Below are 17334 nucleotides of genomic sequence, written 5' to 3'. Positions count from 1 at the left end.
CCCTATGGGACTCCCAATAACGGCCGGTTGTGATACAGCCTGGAATCGAACCAGGGTCTGTAGTGACGCCTCTAGCACTGAGATGCAGTATTGGACTGCTGTGCCACTTGGCGCAAGTGACAAATACAATTTGATTTGATTTCCTAAACTTATCCTCATTCTCCTAACCTGCCACTTTAATTTAGCTAACATCCTGCATTAGTTCTCCTAACCTGCCACGTTAATTATCCTAACCTGCTACATTAGCTCTCTTAACCTGCTATGTAAACATTAAGCTGACCGGCAGTGCCCTTGGCTATGGACGGTCTAACCAATAACAGAGCCCTGATGTTACATTACACCCACCACTGTTGATCCACCCACTTTTTTTGCAACGCCCACTTTCAGACACAGTCCAGACACAGATTCAGACACAGTATGCATTTAACCATACTTGTCAATGTCCTACCCATGCTGTCACATACGCTATTGTGGCACAGATATAAACATGAGTCCTCTATCTATCTCTATGAGCCAGCTGTGTCAGATGAATAGAGAGAAATAGGGTGTCATTTGTTCAGAAACTTACTCTAACGTTACAATTATTGAATTGTCATCGAAATATTTGAATAATGGATTTAAACAGTATCCTGTTGCAGCTTGAAACTGACAATGAAGAGGACATTGAAAGGCTTTTGCACCAGTACAACGGAGAGGTGGGTGGGATTCTCCTCGCTTTGACGTCTACCAAAACAAAGTCATTAGCTAGCTAATTTAACTTGCTAGCTAGCCATCTAAAAACATTTACAGAATCATAGCTGCTAAAATGAGTACTAAAACGATATGTCTAGCTAGAACTTGCATTTCCCCTCTTTGCATGGAATCAACGCGTTTAATGCCCATTGCTGTGTTGCAGGAAGTGATTAGCATATTTTCATCATGGCTTGGTTGCTGCTAGTTGGTTGGGTGGTGTTGTCCAAATATTGCAGGGTATCTCTTGCTAACCATGTGTGCATGCAATGACAGCATGCTTAATGTTATTTGGTAGCTAGTTAACTTTACAGTTTAATTATATTTTGTGTATCTAGCTCCCATTTGGTAACAGCTATTGCAGCGCTTCCTGCTGTGACTTGAGCTTGGTAGCCAACGCGGTTGGCTGTCACTTATACCCAGAACAGAGGATGCTGATGGAAGGAGCTATAGGAGGATGGGCTCATTGTAATGGCTGGAATGGAATAAATGGAAACCACTTTAGACTGTTCCAATTTATTATATTCCAGCCATTACAAACAGCCCATCCTCCTATAGCTCTTACCACCATCCTCTGACTGAGAGTGTCTGATAGGATATAATTTGCATTACGATCTCTTATAGGTAATGCACTCGTAGTTCTGATCAGTTTGCACATCTCTAGTTATCAACGACCAGCAGCCTCTTTTGCTTATCTGTTACTGTATTTTAGAAGCATTTTTTTCCCCAGATAACATTACTTGAGAATATGCTACTTTCTTCATGCACTGTTGCATAGATGAAGGTGACAAAGCACATTTAGCAAAGGAATATGCATTTGACTTTTGTCTCATTGGGCATTGTTTTGTATTTTCAGAATAATCTAACATTCACCTTTGACCCAAAAGGGGAGGATCTACGAAGTGTAAGTAAACGCTCTTTGCATTGTCTGATGCTTTACTTTCACTTATAGCCTGATGCTTCTGCTCCCTTGTGTGTTTGATGGTGAACCAACAGTCTCTCTCTCCCTATGCAGAGGCTGTGTCAGGGCCTACTGACTGTGCTGGGGAGGCAGGTTGGGCCCCGCTGTCAGAGTACCTGCCTGGAGACCCTCCGCATTCTGTCCCGAGACAAGCGGGTCCTGGGCCCTGTGGGAACCCAGGAGGGCATGCTGGTCCTGGCCGGGCTGGCACGGTTGCGGGGGGGAGCGGAAGGGGGTGACAGCCTGCAGGGGGAGGTCCAGATAGAGGAAAAAGAGAGGGTAGTGGTGGAGGCCCTCAAGTGCCTGTGTAACGTGGTGTTCAACAGCGCAGCGGCGCAGCAGGTGGGCGCCGACGTGCAGCTGGCACGGGGTCTGTGTGCCCGCCTGCACGCCGCCCGCACTGGGCGCCACGAGGTGGGCCTGTTCTCTCTGCGCCTGCTCTTCCTGCTCTCTGCGCTCCGACCAGACGTCCGGGGGGCACTCCGGAGGGAGCTGCGTGCCGTGGGGCTCCTCAAAGAGGTGCTGGAGTGTACCCTGGATGTACGCTGGGTGGGCCCCTACGAGGCGGCCCCTCCGGACTCCCAGGCCCTGCCCATCCCTGCTGAAGACAACGAGAGGGCCATGGAGGCCCTGAAAGCCCTGTTCAACCTCACGCTGTCTGACACTAGCGACGAGGTGAGTTTACACGGTTACTCATTGTCTGTTAAACATTGTTTTTCTGCTTTGGAGTTGTTTCCTTTATAAAGAGGATATGTACTCAGTATTTGTAATGTATACTCACCGGACAGTTTATTAGGTTCACGAAAATGGATCACGTGGCCGTGGCTTGCTATGTAAAGCAGACAGACGGGCATCGAGGCATTCAGTTACTGTTCGATTAAACATTAGAATGGGCCAAACAAGTGACGCAAGTGACTTTGAGTGTGGTATGATCGTCGGTCCAGGTGCGGCGGATCCAGTGTCTCAGAAACGGACGCCCTCTGGGCTTTTCACGCATGACACTGTCTAGGGTTTACAGAGAATCATGCGACAAACAAAAAACATCCAGTCAGCAGCAGTCCTGTGGGTGAAAACAGCTTGTTGATGAGAGGTCGAAGGACAATGGCAAGAATCGTGCAAGCTAACAAACCACAAACAGACAAATAATGGTGCAGTACAGTGGTGTGCAGAACGGCATCTTGGAACGCACAACTCGTCGATCCTCGTCACAGATGGGTTATTGCAGCAGATGACCACACCGGGTTCTACTCCTATTAGCTAAAAACAAGAAGAAGCGGCTCCAGTGGGAACGCGATCACCAACACTGGACAATTGAGTGGAAAAACAATGCCTTGTCTGACGAATGCTGGTTCCTGTTGCGTCATGCTGATGGCAGAGTCAGGATTTGGTACAGGCTGTGGCGGTGGTGTACTGGTGTTGGAATGTTTACCACGCACATTTTAGGTCCCTTGATACCAATTGAGCAACAAACGTTTCTGACACCTTGTACAATCCATGCCCAAAGAATTCAGGCTGGTCTGGAGGCAAAGGTGGGTCCGAGCCGGTACTAGATGGGTGTACCTAATCAACTGTGTGTATGTGTGTATTCAGAGCTCACAGAAGGCTAGACACTGCAGCCATGAGCACAGTGCATGTGTTTAGAGATACTGCATGAACATAAATGCATTGCATCGCCCTGGCTGTGGACACATCTCCTTTACATCTCCCCTGTGAATATTTCTAATTCAGCATTGAAGCCACCAAACTTTGCATGCTTTGGTTGAAGGCTACTATTTAACAATAGTGTATCAACAAGACTTGGCTTTGTTGAGTGACTGTTGATGTTAGCTCATGGGAACGGACAGCTTCTCTATCCCTTAATGGAAAGCCCTAACTAAACCTATGCAGCAATATGAGGTTTATCAGCGATCTGACCTCGCTTAAGCCACTTTGGCACCTTCACAACTTTCTCGATTAGCCATTGGGGGCTAGTGAAATTCTTATGTCACTCAGCCCATTCAGCATTCGCTCAACCTATAGCATCACAGAATGAAGAGGGACACGTCCCCCTGCTAAATCAAGATATGAATCTGTTGGATCTGGTAATGAATGTCTCAGTGATATGACATGCTAATCGTGTCTTTGATGGTTATTTATTTGAGAATAGTTCTCTAATTCAGGCTGGTTAGGAGAGCTGTCTGCTTTAACTGCTAGCTCGTATTGTGCTTCAATTTGTCCAAATACATTTTCTCAATGCTTGCCTCTCACCATTGTAGCTGACATCTTGTTGAGTCTCTCCCACCTCAGCGTTAATCAGAATAGCCCTGTGTTCACCTCAAAAGTCAATCCCACATGCTCATTTGCATGGCATGGAAAGCCTGTGAGTCAGGTTTTAGGTCTGACCTCAATCTCCATAGTAAGTCTCTTTCGCTCTTTTTTTTCTTCTTTTTGAGATGACCCCTACCCACTTCTGCCACAGCAAATTTTATCATGCTTACCCCTACTTGCTTAGACCCTCCCCTCCTTTTGTTTTAACCAGTGAAATGCTTCTGTGAGGATCATGCTGTTGTACATCCTTCATTTGATAGGATGGTGACCACCAGCTCCGCCTCATCACCGCCATCATGCGCCATCTATTGATGCTAAAGACTCAGACAGAGGACAAAACAGAGGAAGCACACAGGTTGGAAACCCTTCTGCTCATTGCTCTCCACACAACAGAGCTGAACTGCATCCTTAAAGTATCAAAATATATTAAAGTTAGGGGAGTTAGTATCCTTGCCTGTTTTTAAGACTGATTGACAACACTGTTTTGTGATAGCTGCAGTTGTTTCTAATCTTCAAATGTATCTAACTTGTCTTGTGTGTATTTTTTTTCTTGTAATATTTTATGTATACGCTGCTATTTTCCTGTTTTGCCTTCTTGCCAGGTCGCCCTCACAAAATAGGTTTTTAACCTCCAATGGGTCTTACCTGGTTAACTTCTCTGCGCTACGGATCCCTTTAGCGGGATCATTTTCCTAAACAACCGCTGAATTGCAGGGCGCAAAATATTACTAAAAATATTTATAATCATGCAATCACAAGTGAAATATACCAAAACACAGCTTAGCTTGTTGTTAATCCACCTATCGTGTCAGATTTTGAAAATATGCTTTACAGCGAAAGAAATCCAAGCTTTTGTGAGTGTATCAATCAATGCTAGAACAGTTAGCCCCAAATTAGCATGGTCAGAAAAGCAATAGAATTAATCGCTTACCTTTGATAATCTTCGGATGTTTGCACTCACGAGACTCCGTTACACAATAAATGTTATTTTTGTTCGATAAATATTACTTTTATAACAAAAAAACGCCATTTGGGTTGCGCGTTATGTTCAGAAAACCAAAGCCTCGTTCCGTTCGACGAAAATTCCAAAAAGTATCCGTAATGTTCGTAGAAACATGTCAAATGTTTTTTATAATCAATCCTCAGGTTGTTTTTAACAAACATAATCTATAATATTTCGGCCGTAACCTATTCAATAAAAGAGAGAAAGAAAATGGAGAGCTACCCCTCTCGCACGCAGGAACTAATCATAGGACACCTGACTACTTTTGAAAAATCTCGCTCATTTTTCCAAAAAAAGCCTGAAACTATGTCTAAAGCCTGGTCACAGCCTGAGGAAGCCATTGGAAAAGGAATCTGGTTGATACCACTTTAAATGGAAAAAAGACGGGCAAGGAAACACAGATAGAAATTTAAAAAAATCACGTACGGGTTAGATTTTCTCAGGTTTTCGCCTGCAGAATCAGTTTTGTTATACTCACAGACAATATTTTGACAGTTTTGGAAACTTTGGAGTGTTTTCTATCCGAATCTGTAAATTATATGCATATTCTACGATCTGGACCTGAGAAATAGTCCGTTTACCTTGGGAACGTTATTTAAAAACAAATCTGACCCCTAGCGTCAAGAGGTTAACTTCTTATGGGCAGGTGGGACGGTAGCGTCCCACCTGGCCAACATCCGGTGAAATTGCAGAGCGCGAAATTCAAACTACAGAATTATAAATACTTTCATAAAATCACAAGTGTAATACATCAAAATAAAGCTTAACTTCTTGTTAACCCAGCCGCTGTGTCAGATTTCAAAAAGGCTTTATGGCGAAAGCACACCATGCGATTATCTGAGGACAGCGCCCCGCATACAAAACCATGAAAAACATATTTCAACCAGGCAGGTGCGACACAAAAGTCAGAAATAGCGATAGAAAAAATGCCTTACCTTTGATCTTCTTCTGTTGGCACTCCAAAAGGTCCCAGTTACATCACAAATGGTCCTTTTGTTCGATAATGTCCTTCTTTATATCCATAAAAACTCAGTTTAGCTGGTGCGCTTCAGTCAATAATCCACCCAGTTTCCCTCCATCAAAATGCATACAAAATGAATCCCAAACATTACTAATAAACCTTTCCAAACAAGTCAAACAACGTTTATAATGAAACCTTAAGTACTCTAATACGTAAATAAACGATCAAATTTAAGACGGAGAATCGTTATTGTCTTTACCGGAGAAAAATACCAAAGAACGCGCTCTCATTCACGCGCTTAGAAACACTACAGCCGAAATGGGAGCCACCTAGAAAAACTACAATTTATGGCTAATTTTTCCAAAAACCAGCCTGAAACTCTTTCTAAAGACTGTTGACATCTAGTGGAAGCCCTAGGAACTGCAATATGGGAGGACTTCGCCTTATAATATAAGTGACAGCCATTGAAAATAGTGGTAGGCTGAATTTTTTTTGGGGGGGGGGGGGGTTTGTCCTCATCTTTTCGCCTGCCATATCAGTTCTGTTATACTCACAGACTTTATTTTAACAGTTTTAGTGTTTTCTATCCAAATCTACCAATTATATGCATATCCCAGCTTCTGGGCCTGAGTAACAGGCAGTTTACTTTGGGCACGCTTATCATCCAGACGTGAATATACTGCCCCCTACCCAAGAGAGGTGAAATAAAGGTTAAAATAAAGTACACATTCATCCGATGGTTTGTGCGAATTAGGCTAATTAATTACCATCCAATGATTACTCTCTGTAGTCAACAGTGACAGAATCCAGTTCATGAGAAAGTATAAACTTTAAACCAAGACTGTTTTTAGAAGTAATGTACGCTGAGTGTACAAAACATTAAGAACACCTGCCTAATATTGAGTTGCAACCCCCCACCCCCCTTTTGCCCTCAGAACAGCCTCAATTCGTCGGGGCATGGACTCTGCAAGGTGTCGAAAGCGTTCCACATGGATGCTGGCCCATGTTGACTCCAATTCTCCCCACAGTTTTGTCAAGTTGGCTGGAGGTCCTTTGGGTGGTGGACAATTCTTGATACACACAGGAAACTGTTGTGTGAAAACCCAGCAGCGTTGCAGTTCTTGACACAAACCGGTGCGCCTGGCACATACTACCATACCCCGTTCGGCACTTAAATATTTTGTCTTGCCACTTCTCCCTCTGAATGGCACACATACACAATCCATGTCTCAATTGTCTCAAGGCTTAAAAATCTTTCTTTAACCTGTCTCCTGTCCTTAATCTACACTGATTTGAAGTGGATTTAACAAGTAACATCAATAAGAGATCATAGCATTCACCTGGTCAGTCTATGTCATGGAAAGTGCAGGTGTTTTTAATGTTTTGTAAACTCAGTGTACAGTGGGGCAAAAAAGTATTTAGTCAGCCACCAATTGTGCAAGTTCTCCAACTTAAAAAGATGAGAGAGGCCTGTAATTTTCATCATAGGTACACTTCAACTATGACAGACAAAATGAGAAAAAAAATCCAGAAAATCACATTGTAGGATTTTTAATGAATTTATTTGCAAATTATGGTGGAAAATAAGTATTTGGTCAATAACAAAAGTTTATCTCAATACTTTGTTATATACCCTTTGTTGGCAGTGACAGAGGTCAAACGTTTTCTGTAAGTCTTCACAAGGTTTTCACACACTGTTGCTGGTATTTTGGCCCATTCCTCCATGCAGATCTCCTCTAGAGCAGTGATGTTTTGGGGCTGTTGCTGGGCAACACGGACTTTCAACTCCCTCCAAAGATTTTTCTGATAATCTCCCTCGATCTGGGGCTCCACGCAAGATCTCACCCCGTGGGGTCAAAATGATCACAAGAACGGTGAGCAAAAATCCCAGAACCACACGGGGGGACCTAGTGAATGACCTGCAGAGAGCTGGGACCAAAGTAACAAAGCCTACCATCAGCAAGGGCATTGAAGATGACATGTGGCTGGGTCTTTCAGCATGACAATGATCCCAAACACACCGCCCGGGCAACGAAGGAGTGGCTTCGTAAGAAGCATTTCAAGGTCCTTTAGTGGCCTAGCCAGTCTCCAGATCTCAAACCCATAGAAAATCTTTGGAGGGAGTTGAAAGTCCGTGTTGCCCAGCAACAGCCCCAAAACATCACTGCTCTAGAGGAGATCTGCATGGAGGAATGGGCCAAAATACCAGCAACAGTGTGTGAAAACCTTGTGAAGACTTACAGAAAACGTTTGACCTCTGTCATTGTCAACAAAGTGTATATAAGAAAGTATTGAAAAACTTTTGTTATTGACCAAATACTTATTTTCCACCATAATTTGCAAATAAATTCATTAAAAATCCTACAATGTGATTTTCTGGATTTTCTTCCCCTCATTTTGTCTGTCATAGTTGAAGTGTACCTATGATGAAAATTACAGGCCTCTCTCATCTTTTTAAGTGGGAGAACTTGCACAATTGGTGGCTGACTAAATACTTTTTTGCCCCACTGTATATGGCATTGTCTTATCTGGACATCTCGTTGATGGGAATTAATGACAAAGCTTTCTTTAGAAGGATATACGAGAATGTTTGGCTAGATAGTGGCACTTAAGGAGTGTCATGTAGAAGTGATTGATGATACACCCCGTGGCCCTATGGATTCTGTTGTTGTATCCCTCTGGTCACGGGGGTTTAGCCCATTGTCCAGACTCCAGAGTAGACCTTTAGTACTAGTCTGTTTATACTGAGGAATTGGGTAACCATTTCTAAATGACCAGTCATAATAACCAGTACATTAAAACCACTTTCCTTCCTTCTTCCTTCTCCTCCAGCCACGCGATCAATTTGCTTAGTAACCTGCCTGTGTCTTGTCTGGATGTGCTGATTGATTTGCCCGTCCAGGGGGGCCAGGAGGAGTACAGCGGGAAGAACATGGACATTGTGCAGGTGCTACTGGACTTCATGGAGAAGAGGATAGACAAGGTAAGAACAGGTGGACCAGAGACATTGTTGCCTATTTGAGATCGACTACATTGCGGTCAGCAAATTAAAAGATGTGGAAATCCTGGCCATCCTATTAGTAGCTGTCCACACACCATAGAAATAGAATTGCTTTAATTCCTGAATAATTAGCATTTCTATGAACCACACCTCTGCTACAGTGCCTCTGTGGGAATGCTTGTCGTCACACGCCTCATGTGTGCCCCATTCCAAGCAGGGCGCCAACTACAAAGAGGGGCTGACCCCAGTTCTCAGCCTGCTGACCGAGGGCTCCAGGTACCACAGGGAGATCCGCAGATACATCAAGACACAGGTACTGGAGTGGGAGTGGTTTCGGACAAACGCACTTTCTGTGTATTTTGTAATCTGTCCTGATCCTGACACATAAAGTGATGCCAAATTTAAGATCTTTAAAACCTCTTCTTGAGTGGGATATAAAATGCATATTGATGACAGATCTTGGTGACATCTCATGATGATATTGTTAAAACATGTCTTCTAACTAAATCCAGCTGTGACGCATCATGCGCTGGCCGGATCACTCCGTTCAGAAGTCTAGTGTACTACCGTGTTAGTTTTCATTGTGGCTCAGCCGCCATTGGCTGTGTGTGTTTCCAGGTGCTGCCCCCTCTGAAGGAGGTCAAGGTCCGGCCGGAGATCGGGTCCACCGTCAGGAACAAGCTGGTGCGTCTCATGACCCACGTGGACATGGGTGTGAAGCAGAGCGCAGCAGAGTTCCTATTTGTCCTCTGCAAAGAGAACGGTGAGAGAGCGAAAGAGGGAGATGGAGCACGCTGTATGAGTTGGCAAAGTTGAGTTTCACACTGAAATGTGTTAATGTCAATGCAACCCTGATGTATGAGTCCTACATACTGTAGTGTTGTACTGATCCCCTGCCCCCCTCTATTCTTCCAGTGGACAACCTGTTGAAGTACACAGGGTATGGTAACGCAGCAGGACTCCTGGTGGCTCGAGGCCTGCTGGCAGGGGGGCGAGGAGAGACAAAGTATTCAGATGACGAAGACTCCGACACTGAAGAGTACAAATCGGCTAAACCTTTGTGAGTATAGGACCATAGACACGTATGCATTGATTTGAATTGCTAAATGTAGGGATGAAATGTTGGGTTGGCTTTAGGGTGTGTCATTGAAGTGACCAGTATATTGATTTTACTTTTAACTACAGCATAATCCATAGGGCCAAGTGGTGTATCATCAATCACTTTTACATGACACCCCTTCTGTGATACACTCGATCTAAAACATTCAGGACAGCCTAGCATTGGGTCATAATCACCGAAGTCTTCCCTCTGTCTTATCTGTTCTGTTGTCTCTCTGTCTGTCTCAGCATCAACCCCATCACGGGCCACGTGGAGGAACCCTTGCCTAACCCCATAGAAGAGATGACTGAGGAGCAGAAAGAGTACGAGGCCCAGGAACTAGTCAACATGTTCGACAAGTTGTCAAGGTAAGCCAACCACCATACAACCTCATCATGTATGAATGCAACAACAACCGCTATGTTTGCCATAGTAACTCATTGTAACACTCTATGCCAGATGATTAACCTCTCTGGACTATACAGCTGTGTATCCTGTTTGAATGATCCCCTATGGCTTATTATTTATCCCCCTAAACCTGAACGTCTGCGGTCTTCATTCACACTGACCTTTCCTTAGCGAACAGAACCTAGCGCTAGTCAAAGAATGATGCGGATGAGAGGCTGAGCGACACTGAGTGCGCTCCCTACCAACCAGTTCATTAGAGAAAGAATCTCCTGCCGTTAGCCCTGGTGCGCAATTAGGCCCCGGCCTTAACGCCGCCTCTGTCCCTGCATTCAGCTGGAGTCGGTGGAAGCCGTCGGCATGTCGCTGCAGCATCATTACCAGCACGCCATTAATTAGCGTCCTAATTAGACCACACAGTGGGGTCGGCAGCCATCGGCTCCTTTCTACTCCTTTATGTGGCGCTTTGTCAGGGTTTATAATAACATATACGTGTCTACCTCCCTTTATTCAGCTTTCTCATTCAGCCCAGGAGCCAAACATTGTCTGCTAACTGACAGGGGAGTGGGACTGAGACATAGGTACAATTATAGAGGGAGGCATGGGGGTGGAGGGCTGAATACATTTACAGGCACAAGAAAAGCTGACATTGTCATTGTTCAGCCGCAGAGTGGGGGTTGAGTCGTAATGAGACGCGTGTGCCTGTCTACAAGAGGCAGATTCCTTTCCTCTAAAGCCAGATCCATCCTCCTCTTGTATCTCTATTCTGCTGTGTTTCGATCGGTGTCAAGGAGACATAGCGAAGAGGGAGAGGTTCATGACAGGGTGCATCCCAAATGGCACCCTATTCCCTATATAGTGCACTACTTTTGACCAGGGCTAATACTATATAGGGATTAGGGTGCCATTTGGGATGCACCCACAGTCGCCAGCCACTGCCCTACCTACCCAACATCCCACGATGGGCTCTCAGGAGATGGCTCATGGCCCCGTAAGAATGTGCTTTCTGTTGCTGCTTAACTGCTCCTACAATTAGCACATGCTCAGAGTCTGACCCCCTACACACGCACCCTCCCTCATAGTTACAACTGCTGGTCTATGTCCTCAGTGCAGAGTGGGGAACAGGACGTGATGCACCATGGGTCCTGGATGGCAGGGAGCTTGGCCCCAGTGATTTACTGGACTGTACACACTACCCTCTATAGCGCCTTGCGGTCGGATGCCAAGCAGTTGCAATACCAAGGGGCGATGCAGCCCGTCAAGATGCTCTCAATAGTGCAGCTGTAGAACTTTGAGGCGTTGTCGTGCCTTCTTTGCGACTGTGTTGGTTTATATGGACCATGATAATTCCTTAGTGATGTGGACACAGAGGAACTTGATGCTCTCGAACCACACCACTACAGCCCTGTCGTTGTGGATTGGGGCGTGCTCATTCATCTGTTTCTTGTAGTCCACAATCAGCTCCTTTTGTCTTGATGACGTTGAGGGAGAGATTGTTGTCCTGGCACCACCCTGCCAGGTCAATGACCACCTCCCTATAGGCTGTCTCATCACTGTCGGTGATCATCAGCTAGCTGTTGAACTATTTGAGGATCTGGGGACCCAACTTTCTTGGTGTGTTTGGACCATGATAGTTTGTTGGTGAGGTGGACACCAAGGAACTTGAAACCCTCGACCCGCTCCACTTCAGCGTATTCGGCCCTCCTTTTCCTGTAGTCCATGATCATCTCCTTTGCCTTGCTCATCTTGAGGGAGAGGTTGTTGTCCAGGCACCACCCTGCCAGGTCAATGACCACCTCCCTATAGGCTGTCTCGTCACTGTTGGTGATCATCAGCTAACTTAATTATGGTGTTGGAGTCGTGCGAGGCCACAAAGTCGTGGGTGAACTGGGAGTACAGGAGGGGACTAAGCACTCACCCCTGAGGGGCCCCCGTGTTGAGGGCCAGCGTGGCGAATGTGTTGTTGCCTACCCTCACCACCTGGAGCCGGCCAGTCAGAAAGTCCAGCATCCAGTTGCAGAGGGAGGTGTTCAGTCCCAGGGTCCCGAGCTTACTGATGAGCTTGGGGGGCACTATGGTGTTGAATGCTGATCTATAGTCAATGATAAGCGTTCTCATGTAGGTGTTCCTCTTAACCAGTTGGGAGTGGGCAGTGTGGACAATCGAGGTTGTGCAATCTGTGGATCTGTTGGGGCGGTATGTGAATAGGAGTGGGTCTTAGATGATGGTGTTGTGAGCCATGACCAGCCTTTCAAAGCATTTCATTGCTACAGGGACTATGGTGGTCTGCTTGAAACATGTAGGTATTACAGACTGGGTCAGGGAGAGGTTGAATATGTCAGTGAAGACACTTGCCAGCTGGTCAGCGCATGTTTTGAATACATGTCCTGGTAATCTGTCTGTAAACCCTGTGGCCTTGACTACGGTGCCAGATCAGTCGCCAGGAAAGCTGGTGATCTCAGGCATGGTTCTGTGTTGCTTGCCTCGAAGCGAGCATAGAAGGAATTTATCTTGTCTGGTAGGCTCGCGTCACTGAGCAGCACCCGGCTAGGTTTCCCTTTGTAATCCGTGATAGTTTGCAACCCCTGCCACATCCGACGAGCATCTGAGCCGGTGTAGTAGTATTCGATCTTAGTCCTGTATTGATGTTTTGACTGTTTGGTGGCTCGTCGGAGGTCATAGCGGGATTTATTATAAGCATCCAGATTAGTGTCCCAATCCTTGAAAGCAGAAGTTCTACCCTTTAGCGCATGCAATCCATGGCTTCTGGTTGGGATATGTACGTATGTATGTATGTATGTATGTATGTACGTACGTACGTACGCTCACTGTGGGGAGGACATCGTCAATGCACTTATTATTGAAGCCGGTGACTGTGGTAAACTCCTCAATGTTATCGGATGAATCCTGGAACATATTCCAGTCCGTGCTAGCAAAACATTCCTGTAGTTTAGCATCCACTTTCATCGAACCACTTCCGTATTGAGCGCGTCACTGATACTTCCTGTTTGAGTTTTAGCTTGTAAGCAGGAATCTGGAGGATAGAGTTATGGACAGATTTGCCAAATGGAGGGCGAGGGAGAGCTTTGTATCCATTTATGTGTGTAAAGTAAAGGTGATCTAGTTTGTTTTTGCCTCTAGTTGCACAGGTGACATGCTATTAAAAATTAGGTAAGACAGATATCAGTTTCCCTGCGTTAAAATCACTGCTGCCTCTGGATGTGCATTTTCTTGTTTGCATATGGCCCTATACAGCTCGTTGAGTGCGATCTTAGTGTCAACATCGGTTTGTGGTGGTAAATAGACAGCTACAAAAACTATTGGTAAATAGTATGGTCTGCAGTTTATCTTGAGGTATTATAACTCAGGCAAGCAAAACCTTGCGACTTCATTAAGATTAGAGTTTGCACAGCGGCTGTTGTTAACAAATAAACCCACACACCTCCCCCTTAACCTTACCCGAAGCTGCCGTTTGGTCTCAACGATGCATATAAAAATCAGATAGATGTATATTTTCTATGTCCTTGTTCAGCCACTACTCCAAGAAACATAGGATATTACAGTTATTCAGGTTCTGTTGATAGGATAGTCTCGAACGGAGCTTGTCCAGTTTATTCTCTATTGATTGTACGTTCGCCAATAGAATTCTGTCTGAGAGATGCTGAAGTGTTCTTGGGAACCATTTGGTTGTGTTACTGTTTTCAGTGCGTCTGTGTTTCGGAAGTAGGCTAAACCTAAAATGTAGGTTTAGTATATATTACTATATATTACAAATATTACTTGGCTCACCTCCCTGTCTTACCAAGACTTCTTTATCATAGTCCTCCTGAGCTTTACTCTGTTTTTTGAGGGAGGAACCAGGAATGATATGTTCATTTGTGTTTGAATAGTGCAAATGGGGCCTTGGTTTTAAGGCTTTGATTGGCTAATTCTGTGACTGATATCACATCTGAGAGGGAGCTGGTGGCACACAGTGCAGATATAATTGGATTAGGATAGAGGGCCTGGTGTGGCTTTGAGGAGTTCAGACAGAGCACTGATCCTGTAATTAAACTGATCCGCAGAAGAGGGGGGAAGGAGAGATGACCAACAAGTGTGTGTGTGTGTGTGTGTGTGAGAGAGAGTGTGTGTTTGAGTGAATTAAGGAGGGAAGAGTCGTCATCCAGGGTTCTTGAGTGCCGGATGTAAGAGAAAAGATGTACCACCACCACTCAACAATGGGCCTGTTTAGAAAGTGCAGAATACTTAACACAAAGGGTGTTGGGGTTCAAAGCAGCACAGGTGGATTTTGGCAACAGATTGGTCCACCAAATTAAACAAGTGGGCGTTGGACACTCCATTGTGTCATGTGGAAGAGGATGATTTCTGAATCCACACCTGGGACTAAGCATCTGCTGAATGACTAAACATGTATATATTTGTGGAATGTCCCAATTTCCTGTAAGTGTCTTTGTATGGTTCCATAACTCTTGTTTTAAGAGTTTTACTTTTCATTTTAAGAAGACTGGCCTTTACATACAGCAGCAGATTTTTGCTGTATTTGTTATGTAGTAGCTAAGCTGCATAAACTGCATCCTCTTTTCAGCTATGAGTGACTAGTGAGACTGTTTTCTCTGCACTCCCCCTCAGTTACACTTCTAACCAACAATCAGCTCCACAGTGACTATTTGTTTTCTCCTGCAGTGGTTTCCAAACTGTGTTGTGAATATCATATTCTTATGACCCCGCAAATGGACCCAAACATGTTTCTAATCACCGTCGTGTTCAATTTATAACCTCAACTTCAGGTAGTCCCAGCCTGCTACTGTTTTCTTCCATTTGGTGCCTAGAGAATAGTGTTTGAAATGTTTTTTTCTGTGCTCCACAGGCAGCAGCTGATTAGGCCCATGGGGGTGAGGCGGGATGGCTCACTGGCGCCCCTAGAGGAGGCTCTGAGACAGCCCACGACTGACAGCTGCAGCTCAGACTCAGACTAGAGCCACTACCACCCCAGACCCCATATACCTATAATAGGCTGTGTCCAACACAGTTCCCCTTTCCTCACACCCCTGTCTGTCTGTCTTCTTCTGTCTGTCAGACTGACGGGACCTTGCCCCGGCCTTTCCTCACACCCCTGTCTGTCTGTCTGTCTTTGTCTGTCTGTCAGACTGAAGGGGCCTTGCCCCATAGGCTGTTCTGTTCTCTAAAGCTGACTTATGCCTGACTTGATACGACACAGGAAAGGACAGGATTAAGGTCGAGCACATGTTCCGACCACACCATTGTTACTACTTAAATGTATGTTTATTTGATGTACCATTTCTCTGCTCAGTGTTCTCAAATTTGATAGAATGGAAGATTAGCTCTTAATCAAATTGTACTGTAAACTGTATAGATGTGAATCACTGAAAGCATGGTAGCCGGGGTGGGGTTTGACCAAATTGTACTTGGATAAGAAATCATTCCTTAGATATAATTATGTTGGTTTTGTATTTTATATGTTGAAAGTGTCAATATTTATAAGGATGAGAAGTCTTTTTTCTTTTTTTTGTAACATCTAGTGCTACGATGATCAGAGTAGTAGCCACTGGTTTTACAGTACCAGTCAAAAGTTTTTTCTTTATTTTTAATATTTTCTACATTGTAGAATAATAGAAGACATCAAAACTATGAAATAACACATGGAATCATTTAGTAACCAAAAAAGTGTTAAACAAATCAAAATATATTTGAGATTCTTCAAAGTAGCCACCCTTTGCACTCTTGGCATTCTCTCAACCAGCTGCACCTGGAATGCTTTTCCAACAGTCTTGAAGGAGTTCCCACATATGCTGAGCACTTGTTGGCTGCTTTTCCTTAACTCTGTGGTTCAACTCATCCCAAAACATCTCAATTGGGTTGAGGTCGGGTGATTGTGGAGGCCAGGTCATATCAGATGCAGCACTCCATCACTTTCCTTCTGGGTCAAATAGCCCTTACACTTCCAGGCTGTGTTTTGGGTCATTGTCCTGTTGAAAAACAAATGATAGTCCCACTAAGCGCAAACCAGCTGGAATGGCGTATCGCTGCAGAATGCTGTGGTAGCCATGCTGGTTAAGTGTGCCTTGAATTCTAAATAAATCACAACAGTGTCACCAGCAAAGCCCCCCCACACCATCGCACCTGCTCATCCATGCTTCACGGTGGGAACCACACATGCGGAGATAATCCATTCACCTTCTTTGCGTCTCACAAAGACATGATGGTAGGAACCAAGAATCTCAAATTTGGACTCGGTCTAATCTCCGTTGCTCGTGTTTCTTGGCCCAAGCAAGTCTCTTTTTCTTATTGGTGTCCTTTAGTAGTGGTTTCTTTGCAGCAATTCAACCACGAAGGCCTGATTCACGCAGTCTCCTCTGAACAGTTGATGTTGATACGTGTCTGTTACTTGAACTCCTGTGAAGCATTTATTTGGGCTGCAAAGAAGAGAGGCTGGTAACTCTCTAATGAACTTATCCTTTGCAGCAGAGGTAACTCTGGGTCTTCCTTTCCTGTGGTGGTCCTCATGAGAGCCAGTTTCATCATAGCGCTTTATGGTTTTTGCGACTGCACTAGAAGAACTTTCAAAGTTCTTGAAATGTTCTGCATTGACTGACGTTGATGTGGTAAAGTAATGATGGACTGTCGTTTTCTCTTATGAGTTTTTCTTGCCATAATATGGGCTTGGTCTTACCAAATAGGGCTATCTTCTGTACCTTGTAACAACAACTGATTGGCTCAAACGCATTAAGGAGGAAAGAAATTCCACAAATTAACTTTTTAACAAGGCACACCTGTTAATTGAAATGCATTCCTGGTGACTACCTCATGAAGCTGGTTTAGAGAATGCCAAGATTGTGCAAAGCTGTCA

The 17334-nt window shown here is 44.7% G+C and overlaps 1 protein-coding gene across 2 annotated transcripts; it reads left to right on the top strand.

The window, feature by feature from the left end:
• The first annotated feature begins 496 nt into the window (after positions 1-496).
• On the top strand, positions 497-16112 carry ric8b (RIC8 guanine nucleotide exchange factor B). 2 transcript variants are annotated; one of them, XM_039018223.1, is made up of 10 exons: positions 497-695; positions 1586-1633; positions 1745-2365; positions 4258-4352; positions 8794-8944; positions 9177-9275; positions 9581-9725; positions 9878-10022; positions 10310-10429; positions 15334-16112. In XM_039018223.1, exons 1-10 carry the CDS (start codon positions 612-614, stop codon positions 15440-15442), a joined length of 1617 nt encoding a protein of 538 aa, XP_038874151.1. In that variant the 5' UTR covers positions 497-611; the 3' UTR covers positions 15443-16112. The 2 variants fall into 2 exon arrangements, with proteins under 2 accessions (XP_038874151.1, XP_038874152.1); XM_039018224.1 differs by having other exon boundaries at positions 500-695; positions 9180-9275.
• Positions 16113-17334: the final 1222 nt, after the last annotated feature.

The sequence above is a fragment of the Salvelinus namaycush genome, chromosome 21, assembly GCF_016432855.1.
Source record: "Salvelinus namaycush isolate Seneca chromosome 21, SaNama_1.0, whole genome shotgun sequence".
NCBI lineage: Eukaryota > Metazoa > Chordata > Actinopteri > Salmoniformes > Salmonidae > Salvelinus > Salvelinus namaycush.
The sequence above is the reverse complement of the archived record's forward strand: the minus strand, read 5'-3'. Positions and strand labels throughout refer to the sequence as shown.